Source organism: Sycon ciliatum, chromosome 9 (genome assembly GCF_964019385.1).
Source record: "Sycon ciliatum chromosome 9, ocSycCili1.1, whole genome shotgun sequence".
Lineage (NCBI taxonomy): Eukaryota > Metazoa > Porifera > Calcarea > Leucosolenida > Sycettidae > Sycon > Sycon ciliatum.
This window is the reverse complement of record NC_088651.1, coordinates 16725575-16738117: the sequence shown is the minus strand read 5'-3', so window position 1 is coordinate 16738117 and position 12543 is coordinate 16725575. Positions and strand designations below refer to the sequence as shown.

The 12543-nt window shown below is 47.3% G+C and overlaps 1 protein-coding gene across 1 annotated transcript in view; it reads right to left on the bottom strand.

The window, feature by feature from the left end:
* LOC135824296 (slit homolog 2 protein-like) overlaps positions 1-12543 on the bottom strand; it is a 107510-nt gene that overhangs the window by 13986 nt on the left and 80981 nt on the right. The window contains exons 25-27 of the mRNA XM_065337028.1: positions 9728-9942; positions 8808-9104; positions 4159-4326 (exon numbers count right to left, since the gene is read on the bottom strand). Of these exons, the coding sequence (XP_065193100.1) occupies positions 4159-4326; positions 8808-9104; positions 9728-9942 (680 nt within the window). The remainder of the gene's footprint in view (positions 1-4158; positions 4327-8807; positions 9105-9727; positions 9943-12543) is intronic.

The window sequence follows — 12543 nt, the reverse complement described above, 5'->3', positions numbered from 1 at the left end:
CATGTTGCTGTGCTCACTCCACTCAGTGTGTAGCCAGTATTGCAGGTGTAGATTACGGATTCTTGATATCTGATCGTCCCTGTTTGGCTAGATGTCCCGCTGCTGATAGGTTGCACCTGGCAGGTCACAGCTAGAAAACAGTAAATGAAAGGTTACACTATTAGGTTATAAAGCAATAGACCTAGGCGCTCTTAAGCAAGCTGTATGGTTAACATGTTTAGGTGTCTGGGCTAGAGTCTACATCTTGGCATGTTTTGAGTCCAGATTTCTACGACTAGATGCTGTTCTCTACGTTGTGGCACATGCAAAGCGTAGAGACCTGCTGGGCATCGATCAAATACCAAATATGGAAGGAGAAATTCCCAGTGCACATTCCACGTGCTGTCTCTACGTGGCGTAGAGCACAACAGATGTTCTTAGCACTACGGAAACGCGAAGAGAGGTCCGGAGATTCTTCGCATCGCATCCCCGTAACCTGAAGCAGAACCTCACTATTAGATATCCTTAGCTAAAAAAAGCGCTAACGTAAACGCAAACCTTTCCGTACTTCGGATCGTACAAGCTGACTTTTCCCATGGCACAATGTACATTATTATCTTTATTCTCACGGTGGCCATAGCCAATAAGAGAGAGACAGTACTATGTGTTATCAATCAGAGTGGGTGCAATAAACCGGGAGAAACAGTGGCTAGTGGCAGCCGTGGTTTGGGTGCTTCATTTAAGTAAAGACGAGGAGGGAAGTATATCCATTGCGAGGGCAGGTAGGCGATATACCTTGATTAAAATACTATACCTAGGCTGGGCTACAGCGGGGGTTGGAGCATGTGCAAATAGATGATACTATGATCGGGGTAACCTCTCTTTTGAATGCATTTATTTCTCGGAGGGAGTACCAGTGTGGTGGCAGGTGGTTGTACTGAGTGCATGCTGAGTACAAGGGTGAACGTTGAAGGCGGGTGGAGTGGGTGGTGGGGAGGGCAAAGACTCGATGACGCCTCAATTCTCGGCTTTGTGGCTCCGTGATGTAGCCGGAGGTCGCAAGCTAGATGTGTGGTGGGGATCGTTTGACAGCGATGGTGTGTGCAAAGAGTAGCCGCTTGAGCTTCCTGCGGGATGAGAGGGTAGGCCAAGTGACGTGGTGGAGTAACGAACTGTGGTGGCAAGGACTGAAGAGGGGGAGTCGGAGGCAGAGTTTTGCTGACCGCCGTTGGAGACGTTCGAGGGCATCTTGTTGCTGAACATTCATAGCTGACATAGCCAGAGAATCATATTTCGATAACGGGGCGTATATACGTGGTGTACAGTGCTGACAGGGCGGTGGGTGAAAGACGTCCACGAATCCGTCTCAAGAGGTGGAGAGTGCGCGCAACTTTGCTCTCGATGTGCTGGATGTTGGCATTCCACTTCAGGTTGGCCTGAACGATGATACCCAGGTGTCGCTACAGTCCATTCATTGGAAACTGGCACCCTAACTTTTTGGTGTCTCTCTCACATAGTTGCAGATATCATGAAAACAACAGTACATCCTGCATTGTGTGACCCGTACATCATCAGTTGCACGAATAACAGTGTTAAAAGGCTGGCACACTTTGTTATACTCGTCATCTAATCAGGATACATTGATACCCGTTTTGCTCACCTTGACAACTGGGTGTTAGTATAGTGCCATCAGCTGCACATGTTGCTGTGCTCACTCCACTCAGTGTGTAGCCAGTATTGCAGGTGTAGATTACGGATTCTTGATATCTGATCGTCCCTGTTTGGCTAGATGTCCCGCTGCTGATAGGTTGCACCTGGCAGGTCACAGCTAGAAAACAGTAAATGAAAGGTTACACTATTAGGTTATAAAGCAATAGACCTAGGCGCTCTTAAGCAAGCTGTATGGTTAACATGTTTAGGTGTCTGGGCTAGAGTCTACATCTTGGCATGTTTTGAGTCCAGATTTCTACGACTAGATGCTGTTCTCTACGTTGTGGCACATGCAAAGCGTAGAGACCTGCTGGGCATCGATCAAATACCAAATATGGAAGGAGAAATTCCCAGTGCACATTCCACGTGCTGTCTCTACGTGGCGTAGAGCACAACAGATGTTCTTAGCACTACGGAAACGCGAAGAGAGGTCCGGAGATTCTTCGCATCGCATCCCCGTAACCTGAAGCAGAACCTCACTATTAGATATCCTTAGCTAAAAAAAGCGCTAACGTAAACGCAAACCTTTCCGTACTTCGGATCGTACAAGCTGACTTTTCCCATGGCACAATGTACATTATTATCTTTATTCTCACGGTGGCCATAGCCAATAAGAGAGAGACAGTACTATGTGTTATCAATCAGAGTGGGTGCAATAAACCGGGAGAAACAGTGGCTAGTGGCAGCCGTGGTTTGGGTGCTTCATTTAAGTAAAGACGAGGAGGGAAGTATATCCATTGCGAGGGCAGGTAGGCGATATACCTTGATTAAAATACTATACCTAGGCTGGGCTACAGCGGGGGTTGGAGCATGTGCAAATAGATGATACTATGATCGGGGTAACCTCTCTTTTGAATGCATTTATTTCTCGGAGGGAGTACCAGTGTGGTGGCAGGTGGTTGTACTGAGTGCATGCTGAGTACAAGGGTGAACGTTGAAGGCGGGTGGAGTGGGTGGTGGGGAGGGCAAAGACTCGATGACGCCTCAATTCTCGGCTTGGTGGCTCCGTGATGTAGCCGGAGGTCGCAAGCTAGATGTGTGGTGGGGATCGTTTGACAGCGATGGTGTGTGCAAAGAGTAGCCGCTTGAGCTTCCTGCGGGATGAGAGGGTAGGCCAAGTGACGTGGTGGAGTAACGAACTGTGGTGGCAAGGACTGAAGAGGGGGAGTCGGAGGCAGAGTTTTGCTGACCGCCGTTGGAGACGTTCGAGGGCATCTTGTTGCTGAACATTCATAGCTGACATAGCCAGAGAATCATATTTCGATAACGGGGCGTATATACGTGGTGTACAGTGCTGACAGGGCGGTGGGTGAAAGACGTCCACGAATCCGTCTCAAGAGGTGGAGAGTGCGCGCAACTTTGCTCTCGATGTGCTGGATGTTGGCATTCCACTTCAGGTTGGCCTGAACGATGATACCCAGGTGTCGCTACAGTCCATTCATTGGAAACTGGCACCCTAACTTTTTGGTGTCTCTCTCACATAGTTGCAGATATCATGAAAACAACAGTACATCCTGCATTGTGTGACCCGTACATCATCAGTTGCACGAATAACAGTGTTGAAAGGCTGGCACACTTTGTTATACTCGTCATCTAATCAGGATACATTGATACCCGTTTTGCTCACCTGGACAACTGGGTGTTAGTATAGTGCCATCAGCTGCACATGTTGCTGTGCTTTTCCCATAGCACAATGTACATTATAGTTCAGACGAAGTAGTCGTGACAACCATGGCGATGTGAATTTTCGTGGAAACAAGTGTGGGAAATTCAAAATTTTGAACCTGGGGTTAGCTTGCTGTCGTTCCGAATGAATACCTTGGCGAGGTTTTTCACTCAGGAATGGCAAAGACACGGCGAAAATGAGTTTTCGCTGTTCCCCAGTCCTTGAAAAACCTTTCCTAAACGCAGCACCGAAGACTGTAGGGGTTCTCCAGCTCCAGCACGTCTGGGAAAGGCTGATGAATTTCTTCCGCAGCTCAGGAGTGCCGCGGAACCGGTCCTTTGTTTCCCAGATGGGATAGAGGGTGAAAGGCACGAAGCAGATGACGCAGACATTGTCAACTGAAAGCCAAAACTCGCCAAAAAAAGCTAAATGTCACAAGAGGAAGCAATCTTGACTCTGATCTCGATCTGCACGTGCTTTTTATCTCCCACCAGTTACAAAACAATGCCAATTTTGCAGAATTACCATAACGAACGTCGGCCCGTTATTTTGACCTCCGTAACGTTTTTCCGTTACCTGATAACGTCTTTTGTCACGGCTGGAAGTGAGTACCGTTGAAGTTAGCGTTATCGTACTTTTGCTAAGGTTGTCGATATCTTACCTTACTAAGGCCTGTTCACAATGCCCCTTTTAGCGACCTGACAAATGACTTGAAACAGCTGAGACACGAAAATGGCTGCCGCGAGCTGCAAGGTTCCCGTCGCTAAAGAAATTTCAACTTTAGCAATGTACACGTTGCTCACCTTTGCATGTGGGTGTTGAAGTCAACGTGCGATTAGCCTGGCATGCTGGCTGTGCATCTCCAACTAACACATGATGAGCACTGCATGAATAGTTGGCCTTTTGTTGGGAAGATATTTCCGGTACAGCGTGCTGCCCATTTGTGATAATAGGTACGGTACAAGTGACAACTGTAAATAATAGAAACACACGAGAAATTCACTGACATTCACTGACATGGGGAATAACAATAAGTGAACAGCCCAAAACACCGGTTTCCTGTACGAGATCATTGTTACCTGTCAACTCGACAAAGAGATTCTGCTTTTGAGCCTAGCGGACGTACCCAGTCCAAATGTTACCGAAATACTAAAATGCATGTACTAGCATACAGGTACTATTGATTTCAGGTACTCTCATATTTGTGCAATTGTTAATTTTGCTCCTGAATTTTCCTCCCTGTTGCTTTGCCACCGTCCACCCCCTTCCGCCACCTTGTTTTTCGCCATTATCACATTCACTTCCATGTAATTGTGCTTGCAGCCCGTGTGTACTTGCGCATTTAAATAGAAAATATACATGCTTTGACACTGTTGACAGATGCGTCGCTCTGCTCCTGTCTAACAGGTTCAGGGAAGATGCGAGCTGTGGGTATTATTATTATTATATATGCTTTGCTGTCGTATGCAATGTGACCTTGCAAAATCTCGACTAGACATTTGACCCTATAGTATATTGCAACCAGGCAGGGACAGTGGGCTGGTCAATGACCATGCTGGAGATACCAGAGGTGCCTGGTTCAAGTTCTGCATGGTAGCTGTTTTTCCAGCCGTGCTGCTACCCACAGTCAAGTAGGAACTTGTGGCCGGGCACACGGGGTACATGGATGAGTCTAACAGCGTCTTTCTCGGCACTTGTGCCAGCGGTCGTGAGACTTATCCACTCATACACACCGTTAGACGCTGCATCTGCCGCTAGGGTTCACAGAGTGTTAGCGGCCGTCGTGAGTTCCCTTCGGGAACGGGCACGATAATTCACTTTAATTTACTTATAAAAAAAGTGTACAATCAGGGGTAGAAATAAATGAACCCATCTACTGGAAGAAGTGCAGTTAAACCTGTGTAAGACGACCGCTCAAGGGACCTGCTTTATTTCTACCCCTAATTGTACACTTTTTTGACTGCACATTCGTAGTCGACAATATCTTGCATTTATTACTAAATCATTAGGGTTGGACTTCACAGACGAACTGTAGCATGTGCGATGTACGTGGCGCGTAAATGGTGAACAGGTGGTAGTGTAACCGGCGATTTCGGTCCGAATGGCGAGGGATCCGGATAAGAGAGGAGCGGATAAGCGAGGTCTGACTGTGCCAGGTTTGAGCCTGGTGAAAGTTGGCAGAAGTGTGGTAGAGGCATGGAGTTTCCGTACTCATGTGGCCATGAGAGTTGGCTTCCCCAAATTGTCCTAGAGCGCACTGTAAATATTGCTTATAAGGACGACATGTCGAGATACACTACCACCTGTTCACCATTTATGCACCACGTACATCACGCATACTACAATTCGTCTGTGAAGCCCAAACCTAATGATTTAGTAATACATGCAAGATATTGTCGACTACGAATGTGCAGTCGCTAGCGGAATACAGTAAAACCTGTTAAGGCGACCACACGGACAAGGTGACCACACGGATAAGGTGACCACTCGGATAAGGTGACCACTCGGATAAGGTGACCACCCGGATAAGGTGACCACACGGATAAGGTGACCACTCGGATAAGGTGACCACTCGGATAAGGTGACCACTCGGATAAGGTGACCACTTGGATAAGGCGACCACTCGGATAAGGTGACCACCTGCTCTAGCAAACCTCCAGCAACCAGGACGAAGGGATGCTATTTCAGCCAAATGGCCCTGGCTAATGGGCCATTCAGATGACGTTCAAACTCCCTTTACCGTACCGTTTCCAAGGATATTTACTCGCATACGATAAACTTGGACCCAGGCGTGCATCTGATTTTTTAACTTGGCCGGGGCCTCTGTGCACACGATTATACTTTGCACACGAGCAAAAGTGTTGCTTGTTGAAAGCGCGCGCTGCAAAATTAATGTAGCACGGGAACTATTAAATACAAGGGGGTTTGGTTTGTCAAAGTGAATAGCAACTAAATAGAGCGGTTGTCAGTTGACAATCCCCTCTTTTATTTACAATGCAGTTGCGTGATGTCCACCACTTTCTGAAGGGGTACTATTATTTTTCAAAAGGAGAATTCAAAATTTAAAATGTCCTGGCATTTTTAGGGGTTCACTGTGGCTGTAGTGACGCATGCAAAGTTTGTCCAGCACCTTGTGAACTGGATCGCGGTTTGCATTTTGATATCTTGGTCACATGCGTGCAAGTGCTTGCACGTCGTGTGAATGGCCTCTACGGAGACCGCCTGGCAACAGAGATCACGTTTTGAAGGTGCCTTGACCCGCCGCCGTCGTCGATTTGATTCACAGCACTGACCTGCTCTATTGAACACTGAGTGAGGCAGTCGAGTGTCAGTGTGTCGCCGCATCAGTCTCGTGCTAACTGTTGCATGCTCCGATCCACCATTATCTAATTATATTATGATGCAAAAGTAATGTTGGACATGTTCAACTTGCAGCACACATACAGTTGTTGACATACTGATGCACGGAGTGAATACCATTTCTTTGGCTGACTTCAAAGTGCTCTAATTTCAGAAATTTGTTTACGTGCTCAATATTCTCGGCATGAGGGCAAAGGGCAAGGTTAGGTGAACAGAAATCTTAGGTACAGAAAAGCAGTTCCCTATTGGATTATGTGTGTTAGTGTTTGTTCGGTGTATTGAAATTTTAGGTATGAAACAGAAGCACCGAAAGTACCGAAAAGAAAAGTACACTGAAATTTTGTGAAATTACATTTTCACCGTAAGTTGTCACACACGAATGCACGCACACCCCCCCCCCCCCCCCCCACACACACACACGCACGCACGCACGCACCCACACACATACACACATGCACACACACACACACATATGCATACACACATGCACACACACACATGCACACACACACACATGCACACACACACACACACACACACCTGGTCCTGGTCCTGGTAAACACTGCCATTACGGTCACGTGTCCCCTTACGGGGCCGACAATATAGAACGACGAGCGGGACCATGTTCGAGAGAGCCATCTCCAGCAGCTATGGCTCTGGCTTATCATCGGAAACGATTCCTCTCACGGCTGCCGCTAGAACTGGTCCATCACTCTCCACAACAGAGCGAACATTCCATGAGCCAACGCTCAGAGTCGTTCCAAGTCGTCGTCTTCGTGCGGTAGTTTGCTCCACTCGCGGGCTTGCAAAGCCTCGCGAAGGACTACGAGGTGGGGGCGACGAGGAGAGTGTCGGCATCGTAACTATCCAACCAAGTCTCCTGGAGGTGAATACCCCACCTCAGGCACTGTTGGTCTGGACGGCTGGGGACACCCCAGGCCGTCCACAACGGCGAGAACAATGTTTACACACACACACACACACACACACACACACACACACACACACACACACACACACACACACACACACACACACACACACACACACACACACACACACACACACACTACTACTACTACTACTACTAGCAGCATGACTGCCCAGAGGGGCAAGTGTCACCCCTATGGAAAGGGGACCAGAAAACGGGACACGGATCACAAGCAGGACCGCGAATGTCTGGCTAGGTCCTGCTGCCGGCGGAAATTGCGTTTACAACGTGGGCAGCTGAGGGGCAGAGCTGCTCTCTCAGCAGCAGATGGTCTCGCACCACGATTGCAGTTGTGACGCTTGAACCCGGCCGCAGAACGGAAGCATCGCTGACATGTTGGGCAGTGCTGCTGGCAACAAGCTGAAAGTGGCACAGACAGACTGACTGTTGGTGTAGGAGAACTCGTGACAGGCTGGCATCGATGAACAGAGTAGCCACCCTTGCTGCGGAACCACCTCTGGCAGTTCTGGCATTGCACTGATCCACGCTGGCAACTCCACCACACACACACACACACACACACACACACACACACACACACACACACACACACACACATACACGCACACACACAAACACACCTCAGACCTGCATGTCGCTGAAGCAATGATAGCTATGTTAGACATAGCAACTAGTGCTGGGATTACACCATTCGACAGCTTGCAAGGCTGATGAATTGACCGCCACTGTTTTTAGCCTGGTATCCACCACACAGCTAATTGAAGTGGCTTTTTCTGGCCAGTGAATCCCTATTTTTCATTTTTATTTATTTTTATTCTTTCATTCTTTTTTTCCTTTTTTTTCCTTTTCGACACACAAACACTACACCACATACTCCGGCATACACTGGCTGGTAAACACCCAGGAGAATGAAAGAAGAGCTAGGAAAATGAGAAAGAGAAGAAAGACATGTGCGACCATAATCGTCGGGAATTGAACCCGCAACCTCTCGATTAGAAATCGACTGCACATACCACTGCACCATATGGGACACACACACACGCACACACACACACACACACAGACACACACACACACACACACACACACACACACACACACACACACACACACACACACACACCTACACTTTGTACTCACCAACACATTTTCCGTCTTCCGGTACCTTGCTATCTGAACACGTGCAGGTAAAGCTTGACAGGATGGCACTTTCCGGCTTGCAGTCCACCGCCTTGGAGCAGGCATCACCGCACGCATCCTTCTCCACGCACGTCGTGCCGTTGTAAGCGGGCGTCATCAGCGCTGGTATCATTGAGCTGCTGCTGCTGCCACCAGTACTGCTGGTGGCACTTGGTAGAGGCGGCGGGTCATTGCGGCAGTGGCAGCCCAGGCGTCCGAACGTATCGCACACAAGGGGCACGTCCTTGCACGGATTCACTGGGCAGGGGGAATAGCAAAAAAAGGACGCAGCAGGGAACAGCAGGGGATAACGTAACCTGCACACCAATGATGAGTATGGATAGCAACAAGGGCAAGATCACATGACATATCACATGACAGATCACATGACATGTCACGTACAGCACAGCACATGACAGCACCACACCTGGCACGACACCTGGCACGACACATCACACCACACATCACATGACATAATATTATCACGTACAGCACAGCACACGTACAGCACAGCACACGTACAGCACAGCACACGTACAGCACAGCACACGTACAGCACAGCACACGTACAGCACAGCACCTGGCACCACACCTGGCACCACACATCACACCACACCTCCCACCACACAGCACACTACACCTCACACCACACACCACACACCACATCACACCACACATTACACTACACTTGACTAGGCAAAGCCTTGTTTTGCCTGTGGAGCTGTTTCCCGTACTGAACCTTCCACCTCCCCCAATTCCAACTTGAATGCTTTCCCCTGCCAGCACAGCAGCAACTGAACAAAACTCTCTGCGGTAAAGTGAGTTGCCATGGTCACCACCCCGTGCTGATGTAATGTCGTGAACAGAATTTCAAGACTTACACGTGGCAGTTCTGTTTATCTCGGCCCGGAGTGCATAGTCATCAGCATCAGCATTGTCCAAATATATTGCGTCAGAGAGACCAGTCTGTTGGGTATTCCAGTTCACGATGTTGTTTAACACAGCCAGAGGGCAAGCGGCTGAGAGCGATAGCGGATTATTGAAGAGCTCAAATGTGGTGAAATTGACGTTTGGTCTCAGAGCGGAATTGGGCCCTCTGTGATGGCAAGTACACAAGGCAAACAACAGAGAGGGAGGACTGCAGTAGGTATGTACCCCGTCAATGAGTGCCGGCTGCAGAGCAGACATACACGAGGACAACCACCACCCCCTCCTCCTCCACTCACCCTAATTGCCCCCCCCCCCCCAATACACACACACACGGCGTGCAGACAAGAAGCCTGATATCGATGAAAGTAAAGCGAGCGCACTTATACCACGAGAACAATGGAACAATATTTTAAGATTTGAACGTCGTTTTCATATGATAATCATCAGAAATCGTCATCAAACTGAGAGTTGGAGAGTTGAATTTCAATGTGTTAGTAAACGAAACCAGCTGCATCGTTTTGATCTTTGTCTCCTTTTTATCCTTTCGTGCTGGCTTGTTAGTGTTGAGCTTCGGAGAGAAAAAGAGCAGTATGAGGCAGATGACCTAATTTCTGATTGTTGAAAAATCTAGGCCTTTTTGATTGGGGTTATGGCCAGCAATCAAGTCCATCTGGGAGTTGTTATTTGTTTACTCCACCGAGGTGTTATATTTGGCCTGGGCCAAGCACAAGGAGAGGCCTTCTGCCAAACAAATCTCAAGAAAATAATCCTTGTGTGGTGCTTTGCTGTAATCTTTGTAGCCAGTCCAAATGTACTTTTGGAGTAGAAACGCAGAAAATGACTGCATAATTATACTCATGTACTCTCGGGCATGCAGCCTCACTTGCATTTTAGCTGTTTTGCCCGGAATGGATGCTGCTCTGCGCTGAATGAATGCTGCTCTGCGTTCCTCCGTGTCCATTACCTGCTCTCGTGTAGGAGGTGAAAGGAACCATTAGGGGCGTCCGTAATTATTGAAAAATTAAAAAATCCGTCCTCATGCAAAATTGTCTCTGACCCACCCACCCACTCATCCACCGCCATTTTTCCAATTCATTTTTTGGATTTTCCCACATGCCCAGCTAGAAAATAAGAACTCCTCGCACTGTGTTCACTAACTGCACCTGTGTCAAGTACATATTGTACAGTAGCTAAGTACATATTGTACAGTAGCTAAGTACATATTGTACAGTAGCTAAGTACACATTGTACAGTAGCTAAGTATATATTGTACAGTAGCTAAATACATATTGTACAGTAGCTAAGTACATATTGTACAGTAGCTAAGTACATATTGTACAGTAGCTAAGTACATATTGTACAGTAGCTAAGTACATATTGTACAGTAGCTAAGTACATATTGTACAGTAGCTAAGTACATATTGTACAGTAGCTAAGTACATGTAGTAGGTGTACCGACGGCCATGCACAACCTACACCTACATGATTGTACATCACACGGGTGTTTGCGACAATCGACCCTACACTGCGTTACGCTACATGGATCCACAGTACAGTCAGTGCAAGAAGTGCATAAAAGCCATTGAAGAAAAGAAAAAGTACGAAAATCAAAAAATTAAATTCCGCCAGCGCTCTTGACCACCCACCCTCTTTTTTGCTTGATGACGGATTTTTTTAATTTTTCGAAAATTACGGACCACCCTTCTTAATAGGGCTCGTCCATAATTACAGTCAGACCTCGCTCATCCGGTCCTCGTTTATCCGGATCCCTCGCCATCCGGAAGAAAATAACTGGTTACAGATTTACAGCATACGTGATGTATCCAGCATAACCGGTGTTCGGTTATCCGGTTCCCTCGCCTATCCGGACATTTTTGTGGAAAACGGATGTGTGCGGTTATGCGAGGTCTGACTGTAACGAACTTTTTTTCACAAAACGAAATAATTTCGTTATGGGGTGGGAGGGGGTTGACCAATTTCGTTTCAGAAACATTGATGCATGTACATGGCCGTTGGAGCAATGACACACTTGCACTTGCAACTTTTGTTCTACATGTACATGTTGTACGTTTTGAGGGGGAGGGAGGGAGGGGTAGGGTCTAAACTAAAATAATTCATTTGGTGAAAAATGTTCGATCTTTACGGACGGCCCCTTAGTATATTCTAGATTCAGAATTAGTTGCTCAATATTTTAGGTATGAGGGCAAAAGGCCAGGTTAGGTGAACAGAAATTTTCGGTACAGAGAAGCAGTTCCCTATTGGATTATGCGTTTTAGTATGTTTTTTCGAATTCTTTATTCTCACGATGGCACCATCGCCAATAAGAGATTTGTTTGTTCGGTGTATTGAAATTTTAGGTACGAAGCAGACGCACCGAAAGTACCGAAAAATAAAATACACCGAAAGTTTAAAATACAGTAACTTGTGTTTGATTTGAAAGTCGAGAGATCACCTTGGCGCCTAGAAAAAGGAGTAGACGGCAACAAGGGTACGTTGGTAGCTGATTGGCTGATCGGCAGCTCCTCGTGCATTTTGAATGCAATAGAAATTTCTCTGATCAAGGTCAGCGCGGCCTTGTCTGCATGGTGTTTGTTTCCTTGTGGATTTTTGGTTGGTTTGTTCGTTGTTCATTTCGTTTGTTTTAGTTCATCATTTTTCGCAAAATCTCTTCACCGTTATGTAGGAGCCAGTCCATTGGCCTGGTGAGAAGGCATCGGTGCCTGTTCATGTGATGAAGTAAAAATAATTTACTACAACTAGAGTCCAT